At 49.9% G+C, this 18,748-nt stretch overlaps 5 protein-coding genes across 5 annotated transcripts; 2 read left to right on the forward strand and 3 right to left on the reverse strand.

The window, feature by feature from the left end:
* Positions 1 to 83: 83 nt before the first annotated feature.
* Positions 84 to 6,175, reverse strand: FOIG_11997 (HAL protein kinase). The gene is made up of 2 exons (XM_031212703.1): positions 5,073 to 6,175; positions 84 to 4,179 (listed from the first exon to the last, which is right to left on the reverse strand). Exons 1-2 carry the CDS (start codon positions 5,155 to 5,157, stop codon positions 2,048 to 2,050), a joined length of 2,217 nt encoding a protein of 738 aa, XP_031057581.1. The 5' UTR covers positions 5,158 to 6,175; the 3' UTR covers positions 84 to 2,047.
* Positions 6,176 to 7,739: 1,564 nt separating this feature from the next.
* Positions 7,740 to 11,290, reverse strand: FOIG_11998 (uncharacterized protein). Its single transcript, XM_031212704.1, has 2 exons — positions 11,169 to 11,290; positions 7,740 to 11,103 (listed from the first exon to the last, which is right to left on the reverse strand). Exon 2 carries the CDS (start codon positions 9,653 to 9,655, stop codon positions 9,347 to 9,349), a length of 309 nt encoding a protein of 102 aa, XP_031057582.1. The 5' UTR covers positions 9,656 to 11,103; positions 11,169 to 11,290; the 3' UTR covers positions 7,740 to 9,346.
* FOIG_11999 (uncharacterized protein) lies at positions 11,144 to 11,497 on the forward strand (the record flags this gene model as incomplete). Its single annotated transcript, XM_031212705.1, has 2 exons — positions 11,144 to 11,243; positions 11,466 to 11,497. The coding sequence occupies 2 exons, from the start codon at positions 11,144 to 11,146 to the stop codon at positions 11,495 to 11,497; spliced, it is 132 nt and encodes a 43-aa protein (XP_031057583.1).
* A 2,123-nt stretch (positions 11,498 to 13,620) lies between these two features.
* FOIG_12000 (uncharacterized protein) lies at positions 13,621 to 18,693 on the reverse strand. Its single transcript, XM_031212706.1, has 2 exons — positions 17,907 to 18,693; positions 13,621 to 17,856 (listed from the first exon to the last, which is right to left on the reverse strand). The coding sequence occupies exons 1-2, from the start codon at positions 18,380 to 18,382 to the stop codon at positions 15,390 to 15,392; spliced, it is 2,943 nt and encodes a 980-aa protein (XP_031057584.1). The 5' UTR covers positions 18,383 to 18,693; the 3' UTR covers positions 13,621 to 15,389.
* On the forward strand, positions 14,359 to 14,697 carry FOIG_12001 (uncharacterized protein; the record flags this gene model as incomplete). Its single annotated transcript, XM_031212707.1, has 1 exon — positions 14,359 to 14,697. The coding sequence occupies one exon, from the start codon at positions 14,359 to 14,361 to the stop codon at positions 14,695 to 14,697; it is 339 nt and encodes a 112-aa protein (XP_031057585.1).
* Positions 18,694 to 18,748: the final 55 nt, after the last annotated feature.

An 18,748-nucleotide genomic window follows, 5' to 3' on the forward strand; every position in this document is an offset into this window, starting at 1 on the left:
CCGCCATCAAGCTCAGGCTTTGCAAAGTAACAGTCCACCAAGAGTCTATGTAAGTAAGTAGGTAGCCCTCAAACCTTGACTTGGACCTTCACAAAACTCTGTATCTATTCTCACTCCCCCCCATCCCTCGGCCAGCCTCTTTCCCCAGGATTCTCGTGTTACATCTGGGGAAGACACTTCCATTCTCCGATGTCCCAACAATCACAACTTCTCCGTGGGCAACACAAACAAAAGAGAGAGAAACACCTCCACCCCCACGAAATCTCCAATGCGGGCACGAATCAGCCCTCCTACCTCTCGGCACCGATATCCGAGGAGGCTTCTATCGGTGTGCCATTTCTCTCTCGTGCAGCGCGGTAGTCGCGCTTGATCAGCCTCAGTTCTTGTCATGTTTCGCTCGGCACGTTATTTCCGCGAAGCTGCATTAGCTGTGAACCGGAGTAAGTGTTAAGCACGACCGGTCACGCGGATCATGCATGTTAAACCACTCCAGAGGGAGTAATGTGATCTGAAGCCAGAGCTTGTGAGCCAGAAACCGGTCGTGAGACTCTCTCTGCTCCGACAAATCCTCTTGACCACGTGGGGGGTTGACATTGTGTCTCAACCTTGTCCAGAACCTTCGTGTTGATGACAACTTCAACCTTAGCCAGGTACCCGGAACGGACACCCAACACCAGTGAAACTCAGTGGAAACCCACGACGACCGGTGAGGGATATCGTGAGGGCGTATCAGCGTCACGCCCTTCTCTCATTCACATTCACATGTCCTAATGCATCACAATTTCCATCCAGTGCTCAGCGTCATCGCAAAGCCTCACTTTTGTGTCCAAGTCCAATGAGATCCTGTGACATTTCCACTTTCACTGCTACTATTGATCAGCGGTGAGACCGCTCCAGCATTATATCCAAGCCAATATATCGCTCATTCCGACTTCGCTTTGGTTATGGCCGATACAGTATAAACCATCGTCGTGGTGAGACATGCGTGCATATCCCGTGGGATGCTTTCCGTCGCTTCTGGATATGTAACACCGAAAACTCCCAGCCCGCAGCATCGGCGCATCCGTACACGCCACAGAGGAGTGTGTGTTCATCTGTCCCAAAATGCCGGGTGAGTAGACATTCAGGTAAATAAACATCATTCTTGCAGTAACGACATGTGATATAACGTGCTACGATACCAACAAGTGGAATGCTTCCATCATCCTTCTGGTAAAACAGATCTCGCTTCAATCCTTGTAAATCTAGATAATGCTCTTACTCAATCGTCAGGCGATTGATAACCGCTATCTCTGAAAGGTCAAAGCACCTGATGAAGACGTCAAATATCGCGGCCACAACACCAAGTGGTCCCGAAAACGGCCCTTCTTTTATGGATACTCAAGACGAACCGAGGCTGGAGTAAATAATGATTGAATAAACAAGGAACCCAAGTCTATTGTGCTAGTTCGCAGAAAAGACTGGTAGCAATGGCACCAGAGCACCAGAGCAGCAAGCCCATGTATATACATACGTGCGTATATGTAAGTGATACTTGTAAGAATAAACTATCTTCAAGGGGGTCGCGCACATCTTTGAATCCAAAAACACGTAGAAAAGAATAAACGGGCGAATTGATAAACCCCCATGGTCATCCTTCTGCCCGGCTTTTCTGTCCCATCTGTAGACCAATGGCATGTTAAATATCCATTATCTACTAGATTTCAAAAGAGCAAGAGACTGTTTCTTCGGGGGTATTAAGTCTGCTTTGCTTGTAAGACATCCCCCATCCTCGTCGGCTGTAGTGCGTCGTCGTCCGACGGCAACAGGGAAAATGTTGTATATTATGTACAGGTTGGAGTGTAAAAGAAAAGAAGCGACAGAAAATTCACCAACTCCAAACCATGCAGGCCTGGGCCATCATCCATGGCCAGCTTGATCCTAACGCCAATATAGGTGAATGCAAAAGTTATAGGCGCACAATCCAATGTTGCTCTTATTATCAAAGAAATGGTTGTTTAGTGTTTGTAGGACATTTCAAATGTCGTTCCATCAGTCATTAAGTCGTCTAGTAACCCGGCTGGCCTGGCATCTTGCCCAATGAGTGGGAGCCAGTGCCCTTCGGGGGTAGATGGTTGTGGCAAAAGATCTTTTTGTTGCCGTTGGCTGTGTTGTCCTTCTTGGTCGCATCGATGAGAAGAGCGGGGTCATCGTAGGATTCCAGCTGGCAGCACTCGACGTTCTTCAGCCAGCGGTTGTGGATGACGTCCTCGATGCTGATACGCTTTTGCGGATCAGGGTTCAACATCTGTAGCACAAGACGACGGAGAGCAGGTGGGGACATGCCCACGTCGAGGGCGTAGCATTTGGGGTAATCCGTATCAGAGATAGTGGCGTCGGACTCTGGATGCTTCCCATACCATGTTTCCCAGCCCTTGACAAGCTTATCATAATGGAGCTCTCCTGGGACAGCGCGGGACCAGATGGCGCCACCAAAAGTGAGATAAATCATGACAATCGCAGAACTCCACACATCGAGTGCTCGGGGGTCGTAGTTTTCCTTCTTGGCGAGGACCTCGGGGGCGATGTAGGGCTCACTTCCACAGATACCAGGCGAGCAAAGGCGGATCTCGCCGCTCATGTTACGGCCGCATTGTCCACCAGCTTCACGAAGACCGGGGTGAGTACCACAGAAAACTTCCGATACACCAAAATCGGTAATCTTGAGCTTACTGTCCTTGGTGATCAGAAGGTTCTCAAGCTTGATGTCACGATGGGCAATGCCATTGGCATGCAAGTAATGGACACCTTGAATAAGCTGCTTGAAGAGACACATGCGGTCCTTCTTGCGGTCATCGCCCTTGAGATGACCCTTGGAGACCAAGCTGAAAAGATCACCTTCCGAGCAGTATTCCATAACATGGTTCCATCGCCCGTGATCGGTACATAGGCGGAAAGTCTCGACAATATTGGGGTGGTGCAAGCTCTTCGCAATGCTGAATTCTGACTTGATCTTGTTCTCGTAGTCCTGTTGACTTTCTCGGTGCGATTTGCCGCGGAACTCCTTCACGGCGTAGAGCTCTTCTGGGTAGCCTTTTCGCATCATAAGGGTAACCTTAGAAGCCGCTCCCTTGCCAAGATGCTTGCCATGACGACCGAGGAATTTGCGCTGGTATTCGAATTCATTCTGTAGCTCAGCTATGTCCACGGCGAAATCATCAGGGAGGCTCAAACTCATTCGTCGAGCCTTGGCACCAGTACCGGAGTCAGGAGGAAGAGGCCAGACACTTCGTTCAGGTGGGTACATTGTTTCGTCGCCTTCCGCGGGAGGTGGGAGAGGGGTACTGGGTCGGCTACCGTCATAGCTGCTAGCTCTGCGGGTGAATTCAGGACGCTTGTGCCCGGTTCCTCGGCTGGTGTTATGAGCGCCAACGAAGTTAATAGCTCGGCCACGCAGAGTCAGACCAGTCGATGCACGGTTCTTCTTGAAGTCTCCTTGACTGGGAAGAGACTTGTCAGAGGCACGTTCGCAGTGTGCGGGAGCCATTTCCAATCCATTGTCGCTAGGCGAAGGGGGTGAGTTGGAACGAGTAGTTGCAGAAGAGCGATTCATGGAGAAACGACGGCGAGCTGCAGCACGTGGTTGGCCATTTGTTTGAGGCTCCGTTGGTGCGGACACGACGGAGGGTGTTGCAGATTCCGAAGGTATATAATCGTTCTTGACGTGGGAGTTTGATCGGCGGAAGAAGCTCGACATGGTGCGCTTGAAACTCGAGGTGGAGATGGAACCTCGGGTTGACTGACGGGTGAGAGAACTGCCTGGCTCAGGTTCTGTTGCTCTTGGAGTACTTGGTTCGTAGGTAGTAGGAGGCCGGCTGTTATTTACGGATTGTGATATATATGTTCCTTTGTTGGGGTTGCCCGAGTTGGGGATCGCGATAGGTACAACTCCTGAAGATGTGGCTGAAGCCGTCTGGTAAGACTGCAGATTTTGGAGGTCCTGCAGGTCCTGGCTCTGAAGGGTGAAGTCCTGGGACTGGCGACCACTAACAGGTGTAACGGGTTCAACGGCGGATTCGCTTCCAGATTCACCACCTTCTTCTAGGACAATTGATTCAGTAAGGTCGGTACTATATTCGCGAGGCGACGATAGGGACTGGAACTGGTTTGGGCGAAAGGTAGAGGGTGAGGTACTTTTATCTATGGCGGGAGCAAGCAAAAAGACGTCAGCAGGCAGGGATGACTTGATCTTGATGTTGGAGAAGTTGCAGTTGCAGGGTTCGGGTTGACCTGGGACAAGCCTAGGGGAACTAGGGATCAACCGGGGGGGTGCATGAGGCAGAAATAGAATGGAACGTGAGTTGTGAGTAAGAGGGAACGAGAACGAGTGACCATGCAGTAAAATAAATAAACTGGATCGAGACCCCCAAAGTGTGCCAAGGCTCAGCAAATGTCATGAATTTGTAAAGTCTAGGCTCAGCCCAACAAGGCACAGCGAAGGGAAGTGACAGTGATAGTGACATTAACGGAATTATAATGGGGAAATGGTGATGGAAATAAACAAATGGCGAATGTCCGGAGAGCCCAACCTTCTGGTTGCATCCATCCAATTGCCGCTGTTTACTTTGTTCTTTTTTTTGCATTTGCTTTCTCAGCAAATAACGAAGTGAAAAGCGCAAGCCCACTTACAAAAGCCGTCGCCCAAAGCCGATTTGATTCAGCCAAGTCTAGCTTCAGTTGCAGGTCCCACGTTTATCGCGTCACTACGCAACTTGCAGCTTGGTCCACGGCGCAGGGTCCACGGAGATGGAGAGACTTCTCGCTTCCGGTGGACGTGGGAATGACGAAATGAATGTGAGAAGACAAAAGCGGAGAAACAACCAAGTGAAATGAAATGAGTTGCTGCTCATCAAAGAGAAACCCAAGACATGAACACGAGGGGGAATAGAAACAGGAATAGGCTTGACTTGAAACGGGCGAATGGATGGGCAATGCTTGCCCAGATGGGTTTGGGTGAGGGTAGAAAGAGGCGAATCAAGGAGAAACAGTTGATTACAGAGACAGGCAACAGTAAGAGAATTGTATGTCCATACCTGTGAGGGTGGAGGGTCCCTGTGGTTGGTGCTGGTGGGGTGCTACCATGGCCCTTGGGGCCGAGAGTGCCGCCATAATGCCCATCTTTTTGGAAGTCGGGTGCTGAGAAATAGCGAGATTGAGCCTTGAGGGCGCTTCTGCTGTTTTATCTCGGACGGGGCTTGCGGCGAATGGCGACGGTGTCGAATAGAGGGGTACAGAGCTTCGGTGTACAGGCGGCGCCTAAAGTACAGAGCAGGTGCTGTCGGTTGGGGGAGGGCAGCTGGTCACTAACAGAAGCGAGGGACCAAGAACTTGAAGTCAGAGCCACACACCATCCAAGGATTGGGGTCAGTTGAGTGATGGGGACGGTTCAGCGACTAGAGTGCTGTGTTGTGCTTCTGTCGCTGGGCGAATGGCGTTTGTGGTTGGTTCGTCGGCAAAATGCGAGAAACGCTTGACGGCACTACCGAATCGTTGCGGCGAAATGGTATCCAAGATTTGCGATCTTGGCAGAAGACTCTGGCCCAGAGGAATAGCCACGAGGTTGCTGTAGAATACCGTGATCAAGAAAAAGGTGTTGCGTTCGAGCGTATGGTGCCTTTCTTCAAAAGTTGACAACTGATAGATTGTAACGGTCGATTATGCCGGGGCCTTTGACTGAGTTGATCAAGATCTCGTGCCCGTGTAAGCCTAGAATGCTTGTCGAATGTCGATGTGGTTCAAACGGGGTTCGATGTCCGTTTTTCGGTCTTCAATTGAACATTGACTGTCCTCTATTGTATTCAACCACGTTGTTGTCCGTTGTATGATCTCCCACGATTGTTGAATGGGATGCTAGAGAAACCGCATGGGACGTCGACTTGGTCGTAGGAGGATGTGAAGACGAGGAGGGGGCGGCATCAAAAGTAGTAGCCGGGTGATTATAACCGTGAGAGTGAAGCAAATAGAGCAGCACGATCGACAAGTTTTCTCATTTAGGTGATATAAATAAGGGAAAGAAGATGTTTAAATAAAAGTTAAAGGGGAGAGGAAAGCTGAAGTAAGGAGACGAGCAGAAAAAAAGCGCGCAGCTTGTCTTTTGTGTCCGTACAAGTTATGAAGCTGCTACACTATTACTTACTCGGTGCAGTCGATCAATTCGGTCCCTTCACCAGTCTATCTCCAGCCCACCAGAGCCAAACCGAACTAAGGAACCCTCCACTCTTTCTTTGGCAAAGCTTCAAGGTGGATCACAGACCACAACTCGACGTGGGGAACATGGACAAGGGTCAGGATATGGATGTGGATGGGCCATGGGGAGGGGCGTGCGCATACTCTCATTCTCACTCTCACTCTCGTCCAAGAGTGCTGAAGCGATATGCACGTACAGTATCGAGTGTACGTACAGATACACAAAGCCAAAAACTTTCACTGATTCTGTATTGGATGCAATGATTGACATGCAGGTTACTCTGCCTGGGTTGGGGTAGAGAAAAATGGTTCATGTGTGAGTGGGGGTACTTGATTTTGGAGATCGGGATACGGAGAAAGAGGCCGAGAATTGATATGGATGAGTTATCCAGATCATCAACTGCTTGCTTCATCAAGAGAACATCAGCAATCAATAAGTGTCCTCTGGTTTATTAATCCCGTCCATGGAACCCTTGGATAGATAAACGAAACTTGACTGGTCCATTTTGCTCCGTCGGCTAGTAAAATACGTACATATAAGCACAGTGCGTGATTTATCTACTAAAAATCCACATCTTATGCGACCCAGTGGGTGACTTGAATCGCCTTTTACCCAGAAAGATGCAGCCCAGTTAGGGGTGCGGCGAGAGTGCGGAATTCTTCAACTACGTAGGTGCAAGACCAGATAGCAAAGGCATTTCTTCTGATGGACAGCCCGAGATACTAACAAAGGTTACGGGAATTCTCAACTTGGAGATCACAGGCCAGCCTCAGGGTATGCCATAATTTCATCAGTGGTTGAGTAGAGGCGCCAACACGGAAATTATGCGTGGGTGAGCCATGGAAAAAGCTTGGCTAACTGTCTTTCCCTTCACGATGACCGAAGTGCCCCAATTTTCCAGGTTCTGTCTCTGCATCTCCATTGCATTACTGAGGTCCAGTGCTCCTGAGTCTGCCCTGGCCCTGGCTTAACATTGGATGCCAAAAAATAAACTCATTAAAGAGCCTCGGAGCTCATGCTAATTTACCTCAGTATTTTTGTCTCTTAGTTTGGAGATCCCAAAGTTTTCTCGTCTGGCTTGCCCTGCCCTGCCCTGAGCCTCTTGTTTACAGTACCTGATCCATTCGATGACAGCAGCTGCCTTTTGGGTTCTAGAGCTGCAGCGCCTCGACCACACAGCAGCAGCGGGAGACCTAATAATAGTTTATTTTTATGTTTCTTTTGGCTTCTGAAGAAACGCAGGTGCGCGTTTGATGCAACTGCTCTCCTGAATCTTCAAGACAAGCTCCCGCTAATCAAATGACAATGCAGGTGCCATCAAATCAATGTTGTACAGTACCTGCTGAGAAGCCTCGGCGAGCAATTCGGCCAGTTTTTCGTGTTCTCTCATTGGCCCACTCACCTTGACCTGGCCTCTCTTTCCCCATCTGGGGTCCCTTGGAGTGAGCGGTGCAAGTGCGACAGCCACTCATCCATCATTCACCTGCATCGACTCCACCGCCAGTCAAATCTGGTGTAAGCGCATTGTCTTGAGTGCCAAAATCTTCAAACATCATGAATAGGTGCAAAAGCATCATGAACTTTCCTTGTACGCCTTTGCGTGATGAACTGAGCTATTGCAACCTCGTTGTTGCATTTTGCACATCGTCACAAACTGTTGCCAAAAGTTTATGTCTCGAAATCGTGTTTGTTGAGATCTTGTCTCGCCATCTCAGTTTAACCCCATGCAATTCCAGAGCGACCATCTGCCCGAGACCCTGTTACAGCCAAGACTTTTCAAAAAGCGATCGTGACGCTGCACAACGGGACTCATAATCTTCCAGCTCATCAAATAATCCAGTTACATCATCGAGAAATCGATCAGGAACAGCGGTCAATTCCATGATGAGTACTCGTGTCTCGTGCTCAATGCTCGCCCTTTGTGACGATCTTCCACGTATCATGAATCTCCACATGAAGCATTCGTGTTTCTGCCCTCAGCAAATCATTAGGGTTACCGTCTCCTGAACAAGGCGCAAGCAGTCAATAATCCCGCGCCTCTCCCCAGCCCTGTCTCGCCCGGCCTCGAAAGGGAGCGAATCTGGCGTCAGCAACTGGCGGTGCAATGGCTGAATGCCATGTCAAGTTTCTCCTTCAACCCCTTGCGGCATGTCGGCCAGCTCGCGTGCCTTTGAGCCAATTTCAGCCATCATTCAAAGCCAATTTAGCTGACCGACTGGACCACTGCATCGTGACAAAAAAAAAAATGCCCCACGCAAGTCGCGGGTTTATGTTCTAGGGATTTCCACAAGAGGCAAGGTATTTTGGATGAAATTAGCCTATGATTTAAGGAAGTTATGATGGCCTAATGAAGAGTATAGCCCACGATTGCATTCAACTTATGCTCTCCTAAAGACACTCAATTGAAGGATAATGGGATTCTATGGGGTACCAACAGCGGACAATACCAGCACCGCGCTACCAGCTATCACCCACTAGTACCCGCTCTGTCACCTCGCCTGAGTCGACGGAGAGGTTGGACCTGAGAGCATGAAACGGAGCCTGGGAAATTTAATTATAGGTTTCTCGGTCCTCTATAGCCGGCTGCACTGCTACCACTCAGGGCAAGGGCAGCATCAAAATCCACCAGGATAGGCGCCTCAAGCCGTTGATTGGAGTTGCTCGGGAGAGACGGCAGTTCTCATCAAGAGTAGGACGGCCAGCATTTTCCACGGAGCCGGAGTTGAGTGTAACTGATCAACAACACGTCGATTTTCCTCCCCTCAACTTCGACTGCATTTGCATGCGAATCATGAGTCTTGCCATGGTGCCGGATCTTGGCTGGGATTGGTCGCCTCGACATCCAAGAGCCGCAATCAGACATATCCTTTCATCCGCAACACCGCGGTTGTTAAAATCAGCCCAGTTTTTGCCTGCCGTTGCGGCTCTGATATCGGACATTGGACGGCGCTTATCCGGTCAACATGCCTCCAATCATGCGAAAATCCCGGTTCGCTATCCGGAGCTATCTCATGTGAAGTTTTAGACCAACATATCTTCAGCGGTCTTCTTTCGACCTCAGAAGCTGCGACCAGTGCCATTGCTTCCGGTTTGGTTTCAACCTGCCGACAGTGATTGCCTTCACTTCGTCACTACTGTCTGCAGTATCCCCTGTTCAACTTCGCAAGAGACGCGCACGCAAGGTGCTGCTGTGTAGCCGGACGACGAATGTCCTTTGACACAGATCTGCGCATGCGCGTCCCTCTCCGTCAAAGCTCTCGCTATATTGCGATTGCGCCTCAAAGTGACGCACAAGTAAGACAAGTTGCGCGGCGGTTTGAGATTATTCAAAGTAAGCTTGAATTCTAACTCATACCTGTCACGCTTGATCGGCGTTGATAGACATAGCAAGCGGCATTTACGTTTCCTTATGTGCAACGCAAATCGCATGGGATTTGATTAAGCGCAAATTGGATTTCGGGAAGCCCCCTGGCGTGACGAAGTGTCGGTCTGTGTCTCTGTGATCTCTCTGAGCAAGCCAGGAATAAGGAAGCTTCTCCAGGCATTTGACATCGAGCAAATAATAAAAACAGGAAATGATGGTCATCAAAATTTCCACTTATTCGCGAATCAAGGGGATACAGAGGTCGCACCGCAAATCTGGCTTCACGACGATGATATCTGCACTGTCTGCCATTTCAAGTCCCTTGTCGCCAAGACCGTCAATGTCTCCCCCTGTTCTAGCAGCCCTGAGTGGCTCGACACCGAGATCTTGACCAGTGCAGCGAATCAAGGGACTTTTCTAGGGCTGCCTAGCTCGCCTTTAATCACAACTCATAGTTGGTGGAATCCTGTCCCATCCTCCACGATCTTAGGAAGCCTATGACTCTATCGTCATATTCACACGCGCCTGCAGCGGCTGTTGTTTCGAGGTTGAGTGATCTCGTGGTTTTATAAACCTGAAAGCGCCTACTGAAGGTCGGGAGCTCCTCCAAAACCGGTCCGGTGCGGGATCTCCATTGCACGCCCACCCCAGGCCACACCATTCAAGCCATCTCTCTCGCCTCTGCATGACAGGGATGGCTGACACGGGTACGAGTGCGTCATATGCGCCCCGGAGAGACAAGGAGGTGGAGTTGATCCCTGGATCTCCCGTGGCACGGTCCCCTGTCTCTTGGGTCTCTTACACACTCTCGATCGCTCATTGGACACTGGATATCGTTAATCCTGTCTTGGCCGTAGGTTATCCGCGTGTAAGAAACAAAGTCTTGTACACGTTGAGTTAAACAACTCACGATCGACGGTCGTTTCTAATTCAAACTGAGTTTCTGTCGGCCCGTGCCCGATGGGAGTGTTGATAATTTTGATGCCTTGATGGACTCAAACTAAGGTCTTGGTATTCAGGTATTTGCTGCTGATCAGGGGCTAAGGTTCAATTATGAGGCTGTCAAGTCAAGTTCTCGAGCTTCACCACCGGCAAACAATCTCACATTGACTCAGACACGGCATTTAGAGTGCATTAAAGTCTGTGATTCACTTTGGCAATTTGGGCCACCGCACCGAAAGTGCTTGGCAGACGGACGCTGCTACATCATCCATGGGTTAATTGTTTAATTCTACCTTAATTCTGCCTTCACCGCAGCCTTAATGGTGATCTGCCGAACGTGCTTTGCAAATCACTTTTACTTTTCGGCAAGGGTCAATCATCAAGCCCAAAGAGTCGAATGCTTAAAGATGCCAAGCAAGGCATTTTCAAGGGTCTTGATGAACTGGGCAAGAGGGCTCTGATCAGATACTGATGCCTGACCAAAGGAAGCTTCATCGGGCGGTACCTCATCGTAGGCTTATCGAGTGCCAAACACTGAAGAGCATGCTGAAGTATGCTGTTACACGTGGTTCTTATTACGCAGTTCTACGTCAGGTATGAATCTCGTCATCATGAGGATCGGCCCCAGACGCTTACCGACACGTGAGGGCACTCAAGTTGAACGCACGATCCGCCTCATATCAGCTGAAATCAGAGGATTTGGAAGTTCTGGTAAGTGCAAAGACGTCACTTGCGAGCACGTAATACCTACAAGCGACGCGATGGCACAAGAAACCAAAGCACAGCGGCAAACCTCAAGTGCTCTCTCCATGCTCAGTTGCTCCATTTCCATGACATGAAGTGGCTCTCTCCAGTATTGACTCCGCTGCTATCATTATCACACATGCCGATATCCACGAAACTTGCATTTACCTTTGAGCTAACGGACAGTAGTCTGCATCAACAAGCCGGCTTTTGCCTCGTGACTTTTATAGCCATGTCTCAAGGTCTCACGAATGGGCATTTGGTTCTTTACTGCAAATCAGGCTCGTCGACAGAGATTCCTCGATCCTATCGGGGTACTCTCATAATGGATGCGAGACCTAGGACCTCCAGATTCATCCATGAACTTGTCATGCCATACAGGCAGGAGAGACGCCAAGAAGCTCCATCTGAACAAACGTCAATGGGAACGATAATTACCTGATCACGGCGTTGAAGTCCGAGAGAGGTTGCGTTCTTGGCCCCGTTGGCCCGCAAGTATCTGTTATTGGATTTCGAAAAAAGAAAGTTTTGCATCGTGCATCAAACAGTGGCGGATAAGACTTGCATGAGCCCATGGAATATCACGTCGATTGGCTTGAACATCGCAACACCCTCAAGATAACTAAGCCCAAATAGTCTGATGAGGCACCTTCAAGATCTAAGCAAATGCCGGATCTTGCCACACCTTTTCGATCTCTCTCTCTGGGTCGAGACGTACTACACCTAGGACGGTAAAGACCAAGTCAACCTCAGCTCTTGCTGTCGATACACAAAAGTCAAAAGAAAGCTTAGGCGCGGCTCGCATCTGAAAGGTGAAGCCGAAGAACAGCTACTGATAACGCGTGGTCTGAAGTTAGATCCAGTTCTGATAACTGTGCCAGCTACGACCAGGAGGGAGTGTGCATCCGTGGCCAATGTCGGTCCGCCCGTGATTAGCTTACACGACGCTATCGTCGTTCAATTGACATTGAATCTGTCGATAATAGCGTCTCGCTGCCGGTTGACAACTGCAGGGCCATAGACATCCCACGCTGATGCACTGGACCTGGCGTTGTTTCGATGCCTTGCATACATTGAGGTCTCACGTTTTTTTCGGAGCACAAAGAGATATGACATTTTCGCTCAGCCCTGTGACACTCATTTGAAGCCAGACCAGCTCGACGACGCAAAAGAGCTGCCAACAAATAAACAACCCCCCTGTCAGATCAATTGAGAACTCTCAGGCCATGATCTTTCATGTCGTCCAGGTGCAGGTAGACATGAACTGCTCCTCTTGTTTGGTCAATTGCTTGGCGAAAGCTGCCATGCTAACGCCCACGATGTTCCAGACTCGAGACCCGCTGCAAGTGCAAGACCTGACACGTACAAGGCCAGGGCATAATGAGAGGACATATGCATCAGCACTGTACTGTCTGTATGGATAAAGACGGTAGTTACGGTGCGACAGCGACAGGCTCCGCTTGAGAGTTGACGAGGGACAGAAAATGCCTCACCACAACAAGCCAACTTAGCCAAGCCAAGCAAGCTAACAAGGCACATTGAACGGCTTTCAGCGGATAACTTTTATTTACTTGCCTGAGTTGGTAAGTGGCTCCATTGGACTGAATCCAACAGTCTGGAAACACGAGCTCCATCACAACTCAATTGCTTGCTGTACAGCAACCTATTGATGGATGGAATGAATCAACAGCAACATCAGCCATGGACTGTTCAGGTCATGGTGGCGTCATTCATCTCGGCACATAGAGCATCATTTGCTTGATGGATTCAGCTTTTTTTCTTCTTTGAATTGAGAGTCTCTTGGAATAAGCGCACCTGTCGTTTGTCAATGCCATGCTTCGGTACGGCAGAGCGAGCGAGTCTCATCCAGACACACCAATTACGTATCATCATGAGACGTGGGGTCGCGGTTACAGTACAGAACTGCAGCATGACATTTAAACTCAAGGAAGCTATATCGATCTGGGCTATGGCGTTAGTTTGAATGACGAGTGACAGTTGTAGACGCTGCACAAGGCATGTCACCAGGTGTTGGCGTTTTACCCTACTTGTCGGTTAGGTTACTGAGATGAGGGGTGAGATGATGCTATCGAGCCTCTCCCCTCAGTCTCTCGGCGCCCAAAGGCAGCCACGGGATTGGCCAATTCGAGGATCGCCGAGCATCTGACAAAGACCATCATGGTCTGGGTATTTTTACTCTTTCCATGCATCTTTTCTAGACCCCTTTGGCGTCGGCTTGGCCGCGCAACTGACCACAAGCTTTTTGACAAGCTTACCGTTTGAACTGTAACTGACGAGGGGTTCCCACGGCCAAGAAAGACAGTGCAATGCTATTTTAGGTGAGGGGAAACAAGCTCTTTCTCAACGCAGCAACGTGCATTCTCAGCGGCACAGCTCGTCGCTCGAACCTTGGCTTTTCTTGGCCCGGTGGTCTCGCCTAAGAAACACATAAAGTTGTCGAGACAGGCACCTACGCCCAAAGCTTCAAACTCAGCTGAGAAGCTATCTTCTGTACTACGAGGATAACTGTGGATGAGGAGCAAGCCACTTCCGTTTTCCCCCGCCATGTACCCCATATTCTTGGCGGAGACGTCTGCTTTAAGTCGAACGAAGAACCTGGGGGACCAGACTAAACCTACCTGATGGTGATGGAGTCTGCCACGCGATTCTCTGCGTTGGGTATCACCAAATTCATCTGCATCTGGGGTGCATCGGTGGCGGGAAAGCAGGACTCAAATCGGCCCTTGCGCACCCTTTACAGCGCGTAGATGGTGCTACACAGTATAATTTCACGAAGCCGTGAGCTGAGTTGAGCTGGGAGGAGACCCAATCATCAAGAAAGCTGCATTCTGCCCTTGCTCAATACTTTCTGTTGCATAACATCACACCAACTCGAGTTAACAAAGCAGCAGACAGGACCTCGATCTTACCTTCTCCCGCTTGTCCGTTCTCAAGAACCGAGGGTATAGACTGTTTGGGTGTTGTGTTGAGCTGCTACCTTCCAGGCTGGTTACTGGTTACAGTGAGCACTGGACGTCATTCCCTTGTGCTTACTCTGCCGATGTGATATACATGAGGGCACATGAAACACTCGCTCGGTACGAAGACGAGCAAGTTCAGAACTGTTATCGGTTGGTATCCGACACTTGTGCTACTGCCGAGTGGTGGCAAAGTGAATGCAACAATGAAAATCAGGCATGACCATGGTGTCCAGTTGGCCTGTTTGACACACATACAACTTGGCCCCCGGAACCCGACACAATACAATGCCTGCATTCAACTTCTTTCAACACCTCCATCTCGGCGTTACGGAACTTTCACGATCTTTGTCTTGCATTTGCCTCTGTGTTTTATCTGTCGAGGGGCGTCTCTTGCAATGGAATTTCTTCCCGAGATCGTCCACGACTCAACTGCTTTGTGACTAACACGTGGGGGCTTCACCACGATAATCATCACCCAGTGAAATGACCATGTGAGAATATTCTCTCACAAGTACAGTAACCACGCTGTTGTCTGATTGTCTTAGTGGAATGGTTTAGAGAAATGGTAAGCCGATCAGTGATGTAAGGGCCATAGATGCCGTTAGCCGAGCTGAGAGCATCACGACGAGGGCATTTAATCAGTATGCTTTGGAGCTTGTTACCATTTCGAAAGCCTTGAGGGCTGCTTTGAAGTTAAGGCAAGCTGCTGTCGGACAAAGCAATGCTCCCAAAGTATTATCCGGCCGTCTGTCATTCTGTTTGGCGAGCTGAGGGGTGTCAACCCGGGACACGCTTGTAGGAATGGTCGCTGTTCGGCATGTTCAAGCACCATTCGTTCATGTGCTGGATCGACGGCTCAAGACAGGTAAAGCTCATCAGACGACACTTGCAATTCATTGGCATACACAGCTATTTCGATTTACAGTGTAGGCTGCGTGTAATTACTACTCAATTCCTAAGGTATATCTGATGTAGCACCTATAACAAAGAGCCCATCCACCATCCAGCAACGCCGATCCAACAATAATTATAAAACAAGGCAAGTTTGAAGGAAGCTTGCTCCATCAGAGACTTCTAGTCATCCCCAACCAACCTGCATAGTCCAGAACGCCTGATTCTCTCTCTTTATTTGTTACTTGACTTCCTGTGCAGTGGGCTGTACAGGGTCGTTGATTTCCATATCTAACGGTTCGTTGTCCATCCATCCAGAAAAGTCATCATCGTCGTCTGCTGCTGCTGAAGCGGCAGGTGTTGCCTCTATAGGACTGGCTGATTTTTCATCTTCTTGCACAAGTGAGGACTCGTTGGTGATCATCGAGGGAGGATGAGATGTTCCGCTATCTGTCACTGTCTGCTCATCACTTGAAGCCCACACTTGATGGTTTGAAGGGTCATCACCCGATGGTGTAGCGGGCTGAGAGTCCTCTGGGGCGGCAACGACGAATACATTCTGTCCATTGTCCGGCTCAGGTGCGTGGCTCTGTCTACGTCGTCCGCGAGAAGGTAAAGAAGGACGGTATTCGCCATGCTTCTCATGCTCATGCTCGTGCTCAGGATGGTATTCGTGACGAGTCTCAAGAGATTCTACCGAATTATGGCCAGGGACTGGCTTCCTCGTAGGAACACTCGTCGGGGGTGCTATCCGCGTCATGCCATTTGTAGGCTTAGGGAGAGGTGTCCCTGGAGGAGGTAGTGGTTGACCTCTTCCCATGGGCTGACTGAGATCAAGATGGCTGGCTTGCTCTGCCTGTCTGCGAGCTTCCTTGTGTCGTTGATAAGCATTCCAGCCCCATTGCTTGGCTTGCAATGCTGCATTTGAAACAGCCGCCAGCGTAGTCTGTCTCTGGAGTGGATTATTCTGATGATCCCGAGAAGCTTCACTGTCGTCCGTCTCCTCTTCCACTTGAACAGGTACCTCCGGATGCTCACGGCGTGTAAAGAAACTCCTTCCCAGTGACCCTGTCTGACTCTTGATGGACTCTTTCAAAGAGGCAGCGGAGGAACCTGGTCTTTCATCTGTGTGAGATGAACCAGTCGACGAGGTCGTGTTACGGCGGCCCATGGCAACTGGAGTCTTCTGAGTGTCTTCCGGTACATCATTGTTGAGGGCTTCGTTTGCTGATGAGGAAGAGCGTGAAGATCGGGTTGACCGTTGGGAAGCAGACGATGACTCCAAGGGCGCATCTGAAGTCTGAGGGGGTTTGGGAGAAGCGTCGTGTGAGCGGGAGTGCAGAGCCGCCATGTAATTGGTCGCATGATCAGGGGGTGATGTCGATGGCTTGAATATATCAGCGTGAGCGGCATCAGTACCCACGATAGGTTGTAGGGACGTCTTGGAGATCTTGGGCTTCAATACTGGGCTCGCACCTGGTCCCTTAGAGTCGACACTGGTTGATGAAGCAGAAGCTTGAGGGTTGGTGCCTGTCCTGCTAAGTCTACGCCCAAAGAGACCCGTTGGCGGCGGTGTTGCTTCCATGATGGGGACTGTCTGGCTCTTTTCCAGAGGTTTCGTCTCCTCTGTTAAATCTGGGTTTCCATCAAGATGGCTGACAGCTGTGACATCTCCTGCCGCAGCAACTATACTTTCAGCATCATCAGTGGGAACCGTGGCGTCATCTCCTTCAAAGATACCGCCTCGCCACTGCTTGTGCTCCGTCTTGAAGAAGGGCATATCGTCCCAGAATGGCAATACGACTGTTTCTGCAATGACTTCCTTTATACGGTTCTCAATCTGTCGAAGAATGACTGTATAAGTGATTTGTCTCGCACTAACGATGGGTTCGATATCCATTTCCATCTTGGGCATGCTCTGGAAAGTTACCCAAACTCGGTTGCTCGGTGGCGGTTTGATCTTGAACAGCATATGACCCTCAGCTCTCTTGAGAACAGCTGCAAGAACAAGGTTAACTTCTCGTGCTTTAAATCTAGCGCCGAGGTCGATCTTTGCCGTGGCAGCAATTTCGATACGAGCGTTTCCTGAGTATTTGACGTCGGCTTCAACGACACATTCTCCCTCAACTGTAAGATCCTTGAGTTTGAAGTTCGTAAAGTAAGGTGCTGCCGAGCCGGTGTCAATTCCATTAATGGTAATGTGAGTAAGAAATGAAGGTCGTTTAACGCGAGAGATCTTTTTGGTAAGCTTCTCACGGATGAAAGCCTCAATATCCTTCGTCTTGTTGACTCCTAGGAAGACTCTCCCAAGCAATGCATTCAGCCATCTCGAATGGATGTTCTCTTCCGTAGAGTGAAGCTTCTGGACCAGTGAGATGATATTCTTAACATCGAAATGCAACGGCTTCGGCACTTGGCCATCCACCCCAAAACTCTGCTCTTGGTTTTTGAGCAGGGCAAAGTAGAAGTCTTCTTTTGCTGAACAGTTTTCAGAAAATAGGAAGAAAGGTTTAGAAACAGGGCTGTCAGAGGTCAATTCGGTACCAGCCCGTTTTCGGGACAGTCGGATCGCATTTCGCTTGATGAAGAGTTCGCCTTCAGGAGTGACATCACCGCCTGAGTATATACTGATTTCATGGTATGCCAGGGAAACAACATGTCTAACTTCAACTTGCTCTTCGTCGTCAAACAACATAAGATGGCCATGTCTGGACAAAGGTCAGCGAAGGGATGTGGGGTATGGATAAGCAGCACAAACCTCAAAACCACATAGAAAACGTTGCCAGCATTCTTGGGCCGTTGACTCGTACTGTTACTATTGTTGTCTAGAGGTCCTGGTGTGGGCTTCCTCTCGAATATGCTCCGGTACATGGTCTGATAGACGCTGGGGCTCGAAGGAGCCACGGTCGTGGATCCCACGGGTGTTGACCGTTCGATAGGCTTCGCATTGATCCCCATAGGCGTGTACTCTCTGCACACAGCGAAGAAGCCGGCGGCGACATCGAGGTCGTTTTCGTGCGCGCGGTTGTCCTTCTTGTGCGACCGCTTAGCGGCCTCGAGGGCGGTGGTATCATCGTCCTTGTCGACGACAGGGCTGTGTTTCGGTTCGTTCGCGGTGTCGTCGACGATGGGAGAGGTATAGAATATGAACGCCAGCACAGACACTATCACCAGCGGTATAAACGTCAACCCGCCGAGGACGTATGCTATAAGAAGAGACTTGAAGCTGGCCATGGCTCCGAATTCCGGAGCCACAGAGGCTCTCTCAAGGGAGCTTTGTGCGCAGGAGGGGCACTATACTACACCCTAGGCTATAGCTAGAGGATACAGCGAGAAGGACGCATCGGATGGAGTGGAAAAGATTAAAGTCGATCAGGTACTGAAGGGAGAAAAAAGTAGTTGACGATGCGAGATCTTGGTTGGGGGAGACTGAATGATTATACGCGGAGTTAGTTGATAGGCTGGCACTTTCAAGTGAGTGTAAGTGACACCGCTAGAGGCTAGAGGTACCACAGGGAAGGTGAGGCAAGGCTAAGGTACCTCGAGCTTACGGGCTACATACGTCATGTGATGAATCCACTGGCTGGTAGGCCCCCGCCG

Source organism: Fusarium odoratissimum, assembly GCF_000260195.1.
Source record: "Fusarium odoratissimum NRRL 54006 unplaced genomic scaffold supercont1.24, whole genome shotgun sequence".
Lineage (NCBI taxonomy): Eukaryota > Fungi > Ascomycota > Sordariomycetes > Hypocreales > Nectriaceae > Fusarium > Fusarium odoratissimum.

Coding starts and splice junctions, on each gene's coding strand:
- FOIG_11997 (XM_031212703.1), bottom strand. CDS start 5,157: ATGGGCATTATGGCGGCACTCTCGGCCCCAAGGGCCATGGTAGCACCC. Junction 4,180..5,072: donor GGGACCCTCCACCCTCACAG/GTATGGACATAC, acceptor CTCCCGCCATAG/ATAAAAGTACCTCACCCTCT.
- FOIG_12000 (XM_031212706.1), bottom strand. CDS start 18,382: ATGGCCAGCTTCAAGTCTCTTCTTATAGCATACGTCCTCGGCGGGTTG. Junction 17,857..17,906: donor GTTTTCTATGTGGTTTTGAG/GTTTGTGCTGCT, acceptor ACCTTTGTCCAG/ACATGGCCATCTTATGTTGT.
- FOIG_11998 (XM_031212704.1), bottom strand. CDS start 9,655: ATGCGATTTGCGTTGCACATAAGGAAACGTAAATGCCGCTTGCTATGT.